Source organism: Terrapene carolina, unplaced genomic scaffold, assembly GCF_002925995.2.
Source record: "Terrapene carolina triunguis isolate 2854851 unplaced genomic scaffold, T_m_triunguis-2.0 Scaffold62, whole genome shotgun sequence".
Taxonomy (NCBI): Eukaryota; Metazoa; Chordata; order Testudines; family Emydidae; genus Terrapene; species Terrapene triunguis.
This window is the reverse complement of record NW_020664413.1, coordinates 25,630,566-25,644,581: the sequence shown is the minus strand read 5'-3', so window position 1 is coordinate 25,644,581 and position 14,016 is coordinate 25,630,566. Positions and strand designations below refer to the sequence as shown.

Genomic DNA, 14,016 nt, shown 5'->3' with positions numbered 1-14,016 from the left:
CCACCTTGCGTGTCCCCTGGTGCATTCTCCAAGAGGTGAGGGCAGCCTTACCACCCACCTCTCAGGCTTCCCTCAAGTGGGTCCTGTAGTAGGGTACTCCCTGCTCACCCCTCACCTCTGGACTTCACCATAGGGCCCCTGCCCTGCAAGCCCCCTGGCTGCCACCTCCACACCACCCAAGCTGGCTGCACGACCTGCCGCCGGTCTGTTTCCAAACTGCGCCTAGGAAACAGCTATATCCGCTCATGCTCCACCCCCTTCATTTCCTGACCATCAAGTCCCACCTTGACACCAAGTGGCGGGACCTCCTACCACCTATGGAGGATGAGGAGCCCAGTGAGCCAGTCTGTATTCCATCCTGGTGCCACAGCCTGCCAGGGATATTGATTGGCGGCTCTTTCATGGATGATGATGAAGTCCTCCAGGGAATTGCTATAGGATTCTAGGATATTTTCTTTAAAAATCCCCCTGAAACTAATTGAACTTTTTTTTTGCCTACAGTACAAATACAAAGAAGGGTACCGCAAACAGCTGGGCCACCATGTGGGAGCCCGCAACATCCAGGATGATCCGAAGATGGTGTGGTCTATGCATGTAGCCAAGATCCAGAGTGACAGGGAATACAAGAAAGATTTTGAGAAATGGAAGACTAAGTATAATACTCCTGTGGATATGTTGGGAATTGTGCTGGCCAAGAAATGTCAGGAACTGGTTAGTGAAGTTGATTATAGACATCCTCTGCATCAGTGGACATGTCTGCCAGACAAGAATGATATTGTACATGCCAGGAAATCTTACGATCTTCAGAGTGATGTAAGTGAAAACTGAAGTGTTTTATTAAATATCTCTTTGCTGACCTGTCACAAAACATATTTAAGGGCTGCATTTCTGGACTCTTTTATCCTGCAAGGACCTTTTCTGCTGCATACTAGATTGGTGGGTTGTCACAGTTTCAGGTCAATTGCATGTGTATTCCCCCTCCATGGTCTAGCAAGGGGACAGCCACTTTAGGCTTCCGGCTCCCAGCCGTCACCTCCTTTTAGACAGAAATCTGCATCTCAGGCTCTCCTGACCGGGCCTCTCTTCCTACACTGTGATATTAGGCATGTGGCAGACACCACGGACTTGGTTGACTTAAGTTATCATCTCTATCCTGTGCACATCATACATAATTTGAAATACTTTTATGTTTACTTTAAGGTGAGGAATGACATGGAGCTGTTAAGTGGTGGTGTTACCATAGACTAAACAGTGACACCATCAACATGTTAAAATGAAATATTTTGAAATATTTGCATTTTTTCTGTTGTTTTATGACTGCGTGCATTATTTCAAGACAAAGTTGGATTTCTTCACAACAACCTAAACGGTAAAACAAAATTTAACAATAATTTTTTACAGGTGTAATTGAAATGTAGTAGTGCTAGAGACATTTCCACTCAACATCATTATTATCCTCTTGTTCATTAGTATGATCTCTGCTGAGAGTGTGTGGGTTACCATAGTTTCACTGCCTTGGCATGGACACAGTTCTGTGCAGGGAAGTTTATTCTGATTACAGACACAGTTGATTGTTCAGTGACCACTACTGGCATGTGCACAAATAAGGTCTTGTAGAAGCTCAGATGCCACTGGATTCTTGAACAATATAGGAAGTAGTTGATCATCCTCATTTTTCCATCCATATTGCAATGGTGATCCAATATCTGGTTTACCTATATGCAAAGGCATCCAAATCTTAGTTTGACATACTCTTCAAAATTTTCATCCCATGGTGGAAGTCTGGTCAATGACTTATCCTTTTTGATGGCTAGACTGAGGTGCAAACAGATCAGGTCTCTGTGGGTGTCCTTTTTCTTTCTCTCTCTCTCTCTCTCTCTCTCTCTCTCTCTCTCTCTCTCTCTCGCCATACCACACTGCTACCAACTTGCTTGCTGCAGAAATTGTGGCTTGTCCATCATTCTGTCTCAATCTGGCAAGATCTCTGAAACAGTAAGGTCCCTTTGTTTTGACAACATAGAACATGGATGTTTCCAAATACCAAATAGCAGCAACAGAGAGTCCAAGCCTCTTAATGCATGTATAGCAGGTAGTACGTTGCAGAAGTCAGGAATGAGTGTGTCACAGATTGCATGAACGTATATGAAGCAACACTTGTCAGTTGTGCTGGTAATGGTGCCTCTTTCAAGCCACATGTTATGTACTTGTTCCATTTTTGGAATGTATTGAACAGCAAAGGCCAAAACATCTGTATCCGATGACCTAATTACTATGGTTCCTTTGGCACCAAGATACCCAAAAGCCATATTGGCACATACAGCATGCAGAAGCATCCTTGTGTCTGCTTCCTCTTGAGAACTGTACTAGCCTTGGGTTTCCTCAACACCTCTACTGATGATAGACTGTTTACTTCACTATTGGAAAAGCCTCTAGCAAGAAGGAGTGTTTGTGTTGGATGTGCTTCTAGACTCTCAGGTGCCCACAGAGGAATTTTATAAGTGATAGCTTGTTGGATGCTTTGTTTAGAAAAATTTTTCATGGAGGCACAGGGTGTCCACCAGTCATCTCATTCTCCTTCAGGTGACAGTGCATTTATATATTTCACTGTAGTGCACTCGAGTTGGAGATTTTTGCCAGCAGTATCACTAGGTGTTGCATGCACCCCTGTTCTCCTCGTGCTTTCAGGTGAGGGTATACAAGGGGTGTGTTCACTGCCTCCTTCTCAATTCCTTCTCACCACCTGTGGTGGAAGTTGGATCTCCCTGTAGCTTTAGCTTTGGTCAGTCATCTTTCTTATACTTTTCTATATATAGCTTTTATAATTATAGAGTACAGTGCAGTATAGTATAAAATAGTGTAGTTATTTTAGCTACAATTTTATTAGTACCTGTAGGATTTACTATGGAAAAAAAGCCCAGATTTTAAACAAATGTGCCACATGCAGCACTGTTATCCCTGTCACGGATCGGTACAAGAGTTGTTTGATTTGTGTGGGTGAGGGATGTGTGAGGGACAAATGTCCTATTTGTACCTCTTTTCCTACCTGCACTAAAGAGCAGAGAAACTGTCGTCTTAATGATGCAACCTTTGCATGAGCAGAGTCCCAGTGGTGATCAAGGGGACTCTGGATCAACTTGGAGGGCTCCTTCAGCTTCTTCTGACTGCTGATGTAAGTCTGGGAGCAAACATCTTGCTTCCCCTTCTCTGTGTGGATCAAAGCATTCTAAACATTCATACTTTGAGAAGTCGTCTAAGTCTTGGTCTTCTCCCAGACAATCATCTGGTAGGGCCTGTGGTACTGGTTCGAAGCCTCACAAATCAAAGTGCTTACTGGTCATGTCAGAAGTAGCACTCTTGCCTCCAGCTCAATGGGGCTGTGAAGACCAGCGAATTCACCCATGCTGGGTCCTTCTAAGTGTTCTTCAGCTCCACTGGATCCTCTGGCACCATCCGCACTAATATAATTAACTGAGGTACCTTCTACTCCTCAGACTTTCCTAGCAGCAAGGGACCTTCTTTGTTTTTCGCTGCCTGACTCTCCTCTATTTCAGCTAGTTTCAGTATCTCCTCAACTGATAATGGCTCCACATCCGACACCGATTACACAGTCGAGTTCGCTGATGCACCTGGCACTGACATCTCGCTTGGAATCGATGATGCAACCAGCATTGACAATGCAACAAGAACTGATGTTGCAGTCAGCTCTGCTGATGCATTTGGAACCAATGACACACACAATATTTATGCCAGCATCAGCTTTTCGGCCACTCTAACCTGTATCTTCTACTGACCCTTGTGTGTCTTCCATACCTAGACCACTGAGAACATCTATGGGAACAGCTCCCCCTACCCTGTGTTGCCTTCTTCAGGCTCAGAAGAGGAAGAAGTTGTCTCTCCTCTGAGATCCTTCAAATCTTTCGATAGATCTTATCACTGCCAGATCGAAGGATCAAGACTGGTTCCCAGGCAGGGAAATTCCAGTTTGGGGTCCCTCATCATAGATGGCTTAGTCCATACATTATCCTCCATGGTAATATTGGTCTTGGACTTCCCCAAAAGACTCTATAGCAGTGGTGGGCAATCTGCAGCCCGTGGGCACACACAGCCCATCAGGGTAATCTGCTGGCGGGCTGCCAGACTGTTTGTTTACATTTGCACGGCTGCCCACAGCTCCCAGTATACGTTCAAATGATATACGGTGTGGGTGTGTGTAGGGAGGACTGTTACCACATGCCTATATGCCCAACAAGACAGATTGCTTAAAAAGGCTAGCTCCTGCGCTTTCTTTTCTCTCCAAGGGCTCTGACCATTGTATTGCCTACAGTTATAAGTTACCACACAGCTCCTTCCAAGCAAGCAAACTTGCTCACAAAGTAAGAGCATTACAAAGAAAACAAAATTAAAACAATAAAAGAACCTCTATGCATGCAAAACACTTACCATAGCGAACCCCTAAAGCCAGCCCAGGGGTCTGGTAGGTGCCAGTCCTTCAAAACCCACAACTGGGTTTTCTCCAGGGTTACAAATTAATCTCCACATTATGTCCGTAATCGGAACCCAGGCTGGGCAGTTCAGCTGTTTCTTTGTGCAGCTTGGATCTTTGATCTCCAGTCTCCAGAACAGGTAATCAACAGACCAACCGCCCTTCCCCCACACCAGTCCTCAGGGCGCAGCTTCAAATTGCATAACTAAAGTTGGAAAATTTGCCTTAACCTCTCCACAGGAAATCCACTTAACACCTATTGTCCCAAAAGTCACTGCATGTCTGGCACATTTCCAATACAGTCCTTTGTATTCCCAGGTCTGACATTCCTCACATCACCCCTACAGAGAGGTTACAGACAATCCCAACCCACACTAATACATACATTAAATACAAAAAGGTCTTGCAAGGTGATTGTAGGAAATTGCCACATCACGGGTATTTTCAGAACAGTGACAATAGAAGTGATGCCTTAATTAGCTCACAATTAGTAACAGGCAGCTTTCTGTTTGCAGCCTTACTAAGTATGGATCTTCTCTTGTGCACTTTGGAGTTAAGTTACATTTTCTGGAGTGGATTTCAAATCTCCGTAGAGCAAAGACAATCTTTACTATTTTTAATAGTAAATATTGTCTTTATTTTTAATATTTACTATTAAATATTAAAACTATTTAATATTTACTATATTTTACCATTTAATATTTTTAATATTTACTATTTTGGCTGTTTAAGTGACATGTCCAGAGCTTGAGGGGGTAGGAAGTGCCTCTTGACCTGTGACATTTTGTGGAAGAAAAGAAATGGCTGTTAATTCCCAAAATGCAAAATAGATGAATCTCCACCCTTACTGAGACAGAACTTCCAGGGGGTGCATTAAGATTTTTGTGTAGTAACTGAAGTATGTAGAATCCACTTTGAATTTCAGAGTCTGTCAGTGTTGAACTAGCCTGTTAGAAGGCTGCAAGATGAATACCTCTGTCATCATATGATATTGATTAAAGATCGAGACTCTTTAAGTGTTACTGCTTTTCTTTAGAGGAAAAAATGTTCATGTTGTCTAATAGTGACTTATCTTGTCGTCATCTGTTTTTTCAGCTTTTATATAAGTCAGATCTTCAGTGGATGAAAGGCGTTGGCTGGTCCCCAATTGGCTCTCTGGAGGATGAGAAGAATAAGAGAGCAGCCCTCATCCTCAGTGACCATACCTACCGGCAACACCCAGACACGATCAAATTTAATAGCCTGCTTGATTCTCTACCAATGGTTCTGGCAAAGCACAATTCTGAAATTATGAACCAGGTAGTTTTCTATGTATTTGCAATTAGAATTAAAATGAGATAATTTTTCTGGATGCTAATGATTTGCTTTTTGGTTTCTAAGGAAAATAAAGACGTTTGCATTACAATACTACAGTCTTTTAGTTAAATGTCAATATAGCTAAAGTATATTTTAAAAGTATATTTTGTAGCTGTATATGTATAAAATCACAAACATCTGAAAGTAATTTACCAAGATTTGGTTGTATGTTTTTACATGTTGTTTGTGGTGTTATAAAATAATTCCTCAATGTAAAGAGCTAAACGGTGTATTTCCTTTTCAATTATTGTGCAAGCAACTGGCCAGTTATAGCTAAGAAAGATATTCATAATACATCTCAAGTGAATTGTTACCCAAAAACATATCATGATTTAATATATCTTTGCTAATTTGCATTTCTTTTCCTTCACAAAACATAGTACCCATAATGTCACCTCCAATCTCTCTGATCTAATGGCAGACTTTGTAGTAAATTGCCATATTAGTAAAACTTAAATACATATCCAAAATTACTTAGATTATTTGTCAGCAAATTATGAAATATTAAATCATTAAAGATGAACTATGATTGTCAAAGATAATTGAAAAATTGCATTTAGTGATGTTTAGAACTTGCTTAATTTACTGTGATTTAAACTAGATTAGTCATTCTGGGTGAAATTTTGGCCCATCAAAGTCAATTGCAAGATTCCCTTTGACTTCAAGAGAGCCAGGATTTCACCTGTCGAGTAGTATGTTGCTCAGAAATATCACCAAAATCACTGAGTGGACTTGAGAAGCAAGGTACTATGCAACATGAGTGAGGGTCTCAGTATTTGACATTTATTCATTAATAAGTAAAATCCTGTAATTTGCAGTGGGTCTCCAGGTCAGTGTGAACAAGAGAATTTCTGTTGTTCTTTGTTTTAGTTACTATTGTTCCAGCCTGCATGAAACTCTTAGGATTGCTGATCTGGATCATGCTTTATTCAGCCAAAATTATATCTTACCATTTCAATGACCTGAGGTCTTCATGATTCCAACATCCTATTATATTTGCTGTTTGCTTTTCAGCGCTCATATACAGAAGCTTGGAATAAAGACAAAACTAGTATCCACGTGATGCCAGATACCCCTGATATTGTATTGGCGCAGCAGAACAAATTGAATTACAGTGAGGTAGGTGATGCCTTGCTTAAAAATTAAAGGGCAGTATGTGAGAATATTTAGATGAAAAGAAAGTGCATTATTTCTGAAATGTAATGAATATTTGTTATGATTTTAGAAACTGTACAGACTTGCAATGGAAGAGGACAAGAAGAAAGGCTATGACCTACGGGTAGATGCCATTCCAATCAGGGCAGCTAAAGCCTCCCGAGATATTGCAAGTGAGGTAAGTAAACTTGGACCCTCTCCGCTCAGTTTCAGAGGTCTCAACGTGGTAATGAACGGTTATGGGCAAAATCTGTCAACACAATCATGTATCAAGCAGCACACTTTCCAAGCAATAAGTAGGAGTGCAACTGGAATCAAATCTGTATAGTTCCTGTAGGCCTGTTCTTACTTTATCTGTGGCAACGATCCACTCCCAGTATCTGTTGTCAATTTGAGGATCTCTGTTTGATGGTTTCAGGGGTGTGACAAATGAAGTCATCCTGTCCAGTTTTAATTCTAACTAATGTCTCTCTTATTTTATAATTGCTACTCAATGTTTTTAGCTACATTAATCTTTTTCTTGCAGTGTAACCTACCCTTGCTGCCAGTCAGACCTTTCCCAGTAACATACCCACCTAATTGAAATTGGTATTTGAAAACAAATGTGTTTGGCCTTGTTAATTATTAGACTTCATGCAAAGGCATTAACCCTCTTGGACAGGAATTTAGTCCAAATGCTAGTAGAAAATATCAGATGTTTATGATCATAATCCAATGGTTTATCCGCAGTCAAAATGAAAACTTTTTTTCTTGGAGACTGTCAAGCTAAGTTAATATTGTGGTATGTTGAAGGTCTATTTTCTATTTTGATTCTTAGTAACCAAATTCAGTATCAGTTTAACAATGTTTTCTATTACATGTGCTAGGCATATTTTATTTTATCTGTTATATTTTATGATTTTCTTGTTGTTTCTGCAAAATTGCCCTTAAACCACTTTTGTGTTTAAGACCATTATAACCAGGTGGAGACTGTTAGCTGAGGAAATTACTGATGGGCACTTCAGAGAGAGAAACTGAATTCTGACCTCTGGGGAGCCAGACCAAGGAATAAGAAATAGCTTGGCTACAATGTCTCAGGCAGAGGAAGCTGTAGTTTTTCTCTTGAAACATTCCAATGGTATATAGGCGACCAGACCTAGGCACAAAGACATCTTATTACTTACATGTTTAAGGAACTCTTGTGTCTAAACCTTTTTTTATGCAGAGAGCCCTACGATTGCTTTAGCACTCAGATTCCACACTCTATGAACAGAACACTTCTTCATATAAAAGCCTCCACAGTCTCAGCTTATGAAGAAGTCCTCCAGGGAGTTGCTATAGGATTATAGGTTGTTTTCTTAACAAATCCCCCTGAAACTAATTGAACTTTTTTTTTTTTAACCTACAGTACAAATACAAAGAAGGGTATCGCAAACAGCTAGGCCACCATGTGGGAGCCCGCAACATCCAGGATGATCCTAAGATGGTGTGGTCTATGCATGTAGCCAAGATCCAGAGTGACAGGGAATACAAGAAAGATTTTGAGAAATGGAAGACCAAGTATAATACTCCTGTGGATATGCTGGGAATTGTACTTGCCAAGAAGTGTCAGGAACTGGTTAGTGAAGTTGATTATAGACATCCTCTGCACCAGTGGACATGTCTGCCAGACCAGAACGATGTTGTACATGCCAGGAAAACTTATGATCTTCAGAGTGATGTAAGTCCTACTTTTACCAGCTTTGTGAAAACTGAAGCGTTTTATTAATTATGTTTTTTCATCCTATGTAAAAAATGTATTTAAAGGCCTCCATTTCTGAACTCTTTTTTTCCTGCAAGGACCTTTGCTGCAACACACGGGATAGGTGGGTATTTTCAGAATGCTGCCAATACCATTCCACAGGTTAATTAGTTCACAGTTTGCAGCATGTAGCTTTCCTTTTGCATCCTAAATACTGATCTCCTCTTGTGCACTCCTCTTTTCTGCAGTGGATTTGAACTCTCAGTAGATCAGGGAGAGAGTAAAAGCATCTGAGTTTCATGTTTGTAAATATATACTGTTTTGTTTGTACAAGTGACATGTCCAGAGCTTGAGGTCCTTCTTATCTCTGATATCTGAGAGAGGAAAAGAAATGGCTGTAATTACCAAAATGCACCATGGGTGTCTGGGTTATCTCCATGCCAGTTTTAGATTAATCTCCGCCCTGACTGAAACAGAACTTCCAATAGGTGGAGCAAGATTTTTGTGGAGTAATGGTGTAGGCAGAATTCAGAATCTGTCAGTGTTGAACTAGCCCTGTCAGAGGGCTGTGAGGTAATGACCTCTGTCATCATATGATATTGATTAATCAGCGAGAATCTCTTTAATTGGTGCTGCTTTGCATTGGAGAAAAAAAATGTTCATGTTGTCTAACTAAAATAGTAATCTTTCTTGCCTTCCTCTTTAATTTCAGGTTGTATATAAGTCAGATCTTCAGTGGATGAAAGGCATTGGCTGGTCCCCAGTTGGCTCTCTGGAGGATGAGAAGAATAAGAGAGCAGCCCACATCTTGAGTGACCATACCTATCGGCAACACCCAGACACTATCAAATTTAATAGCCTGCTTGATTCTCTGCCAATGGTCCTGGCAAAGCACAATTCTGAAATTATGAACCAAGTGAGTTTTCTATTTATTTGCAACTAGAATTAAAATGATATAATTTTTCCCGATGCTGATGTTTTGTTTTTTGGTTTTTAAGGAAAATAAAGAAGTTTGCGTTACAATACTAGAGCCTTTTAATTGAATGTCAAGGATTTATTTCCATTATACCGGAGTACTTTTGTTTTGTATTTTGAGTGTCTAGCACATAGCTAAAGTATATTTTAAAAATATATATTTAATAATTGCTTATGTTTATAATCAGAAACATGAAAAAGATTTTACCAAGAGTTTGGTTGTACGTTTTGAGATTTTTTTTTTTATGTTATAAAATAATTTCTCAGTGTAAAGAGCTAGGCTGTGTATTTCTTTTTCGAGTATTTATCATGATTTATCATGATTGTGAAGAAAACTGGCCAATTCTACCTAAGAAAGATATTCATATATATCTCATGTGAATTGTTGCCCCAAAACATCTCATTATTGTATATCTCTTTGCTAATTTGCATTTTTTGAACTTCACAAAACATAGTATCCATACCCTTACCTCTAATCACTCTGATCTAGTGGCAGAGGTTGTAGTGAATTGCCATATTAGTAAGACTTAATTATACTTCCAAAATATCTAATCCGTTATTTGCCAGAAAATTATGAAGTATTAAATAGTTGAAGCGGAACCATCATTGACAAAGATAGTGGAAAAATTGCATTCGGTGACGTGCAACACTTGCTGTATTTGCTGTGACTCAAACTTGATTAACCATGTGGGGTGATATCTTTGCCCCTTTAAAGCAAAATTCCAGTTGACTAGAGTAGAGCCAGTATTTCACCTGTCGAATGGTACGTCACTCAAAAATCCTACGGAAATCATTGTGCGGTCTTGTGTAGCAAGATACTACGCAACATGAGTGAGGGTCTCAGTATCTGACATTTATTCATGAATAAGTAAAATACTGTAATTTGCAATGGGTCTCCAGGTCAGTGCAAACGAGAACTTTTATTGTTATTTTAGTTTTAGTTACAGTTGTTCTGGACTGCATGAAACTCTTAGGATTACTCATCTGGATCACGCATATTCAGTCAGAATTATATTTTATCATTTTAATGATTGAGGTCTTCATGATTCCAACATCTTAGTATATTTGCTGTTTGCTTTTCAGCGCTCATATACAGAAGCTTGGAATAAAGACAAAACTAGTATCCACGTGATGCCAGATACTCCTGATATTGTATTGGCGCAGCAGAACAAATTGAATTACAGTGAGGTAGGTGATGCTTTGCTTAAAAATTAAAAGGCAGCATGTGAGAATATTTAGATGAAAAGAATTTCATTATTTCTGAAATGTAATGAATATTTGTTATGATTTTAGAAACTGTACAGACTTGCAATGGAAGAGGACAAAAAGAAAGGCTATGACCTACGGGTAGATGCCATTCCAATCAGGGCAGCTAAAGCCTCCCGAGATATTGCAAGTGAGGTAAGTAAATTCAGACCCTTCTCCTCACACTTTCAGAGGTCTCAAGTTCATAGTGAGCAGTTAAAGGAATGCTCCATCAACACAATCATGTATCAAGCAAAACTCTTTCTGAACAATCAATAGGAGTACACCTGGAATAAAATCTTTTCTATTGTTCCTGTAGGCCTGTCCTTACTTTATCTGTGGCAAGATTACATTCCCGGTGTCTGTTGTCAATTTGAGGATCTCTGTTTGATGGCTTGAGGGGTGTGACAAATGAAGTTATCCTGTCTAGTTTTAATTCTAACTAATTTCTCTTATTTAATAATAACTGCTAGTCAATATTTTTAGATGAATTAATCTTTCTGTTGAGGTGTTATCTAATGTCAGGGTGTCCCCCTCCCCCCGCTCCTGCACCCCGCTTACCCCATCTTCCATAGAGCAGGGGGGACACACCAGGGCTCAGGATGGAGGGAGCTTGCAGCAGCTGCGGTCTCAGCAAGCTGATCTAATTAACAAGGCAGTGTACTTAAGGGGGAAATGCTCATCTCTCTCTCACACACATACCCCCTCCCTCCATTCCTGCTGCCTTGTAAAGTGAGAGAGTTAACCTTTGAGGGCTCAGCCAATTGCTAGTTCATCATTTAGCAGTAAGGGAAGTATCCCACCCTCAGACTCCTTCACCTCAACCAAGCTTCACAATCATCATCACTGTGTACCAGTATTAAATTGTTTGTTTAAAACATATTCTGTATGTGTGTGTGTGTGTGTGTGTATATATATATATATATATATAGTCTTTTGTCTGGTGAAAAAAATTTCCCTGGAACCTAACCCCCGCATTTACATTAATTCTTATGGGGAAATTGGATTCGCTTAACATCGTTTCGCTTAAAGTCGCATTTTTCAGGAACATAACTACAACGTTAAGTGAGGAGTTACTGTATTTACATATTTAAGGGACTCTTGTGTCTAAGCCTTTTCCTAAGTTCTAGGTGTCATATGAGTGTTTTAGCACTCAGAAATAATACTTTATGAAGTGACACATATTCACATAAAAGCGTCCAAACTCTCCACTAACCATGAAGACTCGAGAATTGCTATGGGATATTTTCTTAACAAGAAACCTGAAATTTGTTGAACTTTATTTTTTTGCCTACAGTACAAATACAAAGAAGGGTATCGCAAGCAGCTAGGCCACCATGTGGGAGCCCGCAACATCCACGATGATCCCAAGATGATGTGGTCTATGCATGTAGCCAAGATCCAGAGTGACAGGGAGTACAAGAAAGATTTTGAGAAATGGAAGACCAAGTATAATTCTCCAGTGGATATGCTGGGAATCGTGCTAGCCAAGAAATGTCAGGAACTGGTTAGTGAAGTTGATTATAGGCATCCTCTGCACCAGTGGACATGTCTGCCAGACCAGAATGATGTCATCCATGCTAGAAAGGTCTATGAGCTACAGAGTGACGTAAGTACTGAATGAGAGAGCTTCCAGTTGTATCAGTAAGGCTACGTTTTAGTCACAGGTATTTTTAATAAAAGTCATGGACAGGTCACAGACCATAAATTTTTGTTTACTGCTGGTGACCTGTCCATGACTTTTTTACTAAAAATACCCCTGACTAAAACTGGGGGTGGGAGACTCGTGGTGAGGGGGGTGCAGCCCGGCGAAGCACTGTGGGTGCTGGGGAGGGGGGCACAGGTGCTTGGGGGCGAGTCGGGTGCTGGGGAGGGGAGCCGCAGCCTGGGGAAGCACCACGGGTGATGGGAAGGGGGGCGCAGGTGCTGGGACGGGGAGTCGCAGCCCAGAGGGGATGCGGGTGCTGCGGGAGGGAGGGGGGAGCTGGGTCAGGCTCCTTACCCAGCTCCTGGGAAGCAGCAGCCCCAGCTCCTTAGAGCTCCACATGCTGTTTCCGCTCTGCCCCAAGCCCCAGTTCTGCAGCTCCCATTGGCTCAGAACCGCGGCCAATGGGAGCTGCGGGGGCGGTGCCTGGCTGCTGGCAGAGGCAGCATGTGGAGCTAGGGGAGATGAGGGAGAGGACCGCCCCCCCAGGTAAGCAGCGGCCCTGAGCCCTCCCACACCCAAACTCCTGCTGCTGGGGGGCCCCGAGACTGCCCCAGCAGCAGCCAGTGCGACTGACCCGGGGACTGCCCGAGCTGCTCAGACAGCTCCTGGGCCAGCCACATGGAGCTGCTGCAGAAGTCATGGAGGTCACAAAAAGTCATGGAATCCGTGACCTCCATGACAAACACGGAGCCTTATGTATCAGTGATCACAGATGCATAGTACATGATGCTTTCAGCATAATATCTTTCCCTTTTGGTGGGTGCAGAGGATCTGAAACCTCTGGAATGGTGGTTCAGTAGTTCTATTGTGCCAGTGAGACAGGCTAAAAAGAAGCTCTGAAAGGGAACGCCACACCTGGTCCCCATCACAAAGTGCTGTTCCATGATTATTTTCTCTTTGGCTGAATAAAGTCAGGGTCACGGTCAGTGGGTGTATGAGTCATGCCGATTGATTGGATCTTAAACCCACTTGAGGGGGGAATCAAAGTGAGCCATGTCCACAGTAGTGTCTATGGAGTGGCTTCTTGATGAAACTTGTGGGAAGGTTTCATCCTTCCAGCTCAGCTAAGGCTCCCGAGCTCACCACTGTAAATTTGGATGTCTGAGTGAGGGTGTTCTGACTGGAAGTCCCTCAGCTCTGGAACTCATGGCCTTATTGATCCAAGACTGTTGACCCTCAGTGCATACTGAAAAGCCCATATTTTCTCTCAGGCTTTTCCTGACAGGTGGTAGGATGGAGGATACCTGAGAAAGATGGGGAGGCAATATACGTCTAAACTGAGGGGAAAGATTGTAGCTGGCTGGCTAAGAGCCAGTGCAGAGAGGGAGGAGGGGTTTGTTTCAGTGCACAGGGCTTGCACAGTCCCTGCATGAG

The 14,016-nt window shown here is 41.6% G+C and overlaps 1 protein-coding gene across 24 annotated transcripts in view; it reads left to right on the top strand.

Annotated features, from left to right (window-relative positions):
* Window positions 1-14,016, top strand: part of NEB (nebulin) — a 201,930-nt gene that overhangs the window by 80,874 nt on the left and 107,040 nt on the right. For 22 of the 24 annotated variants that reach the window (XM_029910551.1, XM_029910552.1, XM_029910550.1 and 19 more), the window contains exons 58-66: window positions 502-813; window positions 5,579-5,782; window positions 6,854-6,958; window positions 7,065-7,172; window positions 8,382-8,693; window positions 9,427-9,630; window positions 10,773-10,877; window positions 10,983-11,090; window positions 12,232-12,543. In XM_029910551.1, coding sequence (XP_029766411.1) covers window positions 502-813; window positions 5,579-5,782; window positions 6,854-6,958; window positions 7,065-7,172; window positions 8,382-8,693; window positions 9,427-9,630; window positions 10,773-10,877; window positions 10,983-11,090; window positions 12,232-12,543 — 1,770 coding nt within the window. The remainder of the gene's footprint in view (window positions 1-501; window positions 814-5,578; window positions 5,783-6,853; window positions 6,959-7,064; window positions 7,173-8,381; window positions 8,694-9,426; window positions 9,631-10,772; window positions 10,878-10,982; window positions 11,091-12,231; window positions 12,544-14,016) is intronic. The other 2 variants (XM_029910554.1, XM_029910553.1) reach the window with 2 other exon arrangements.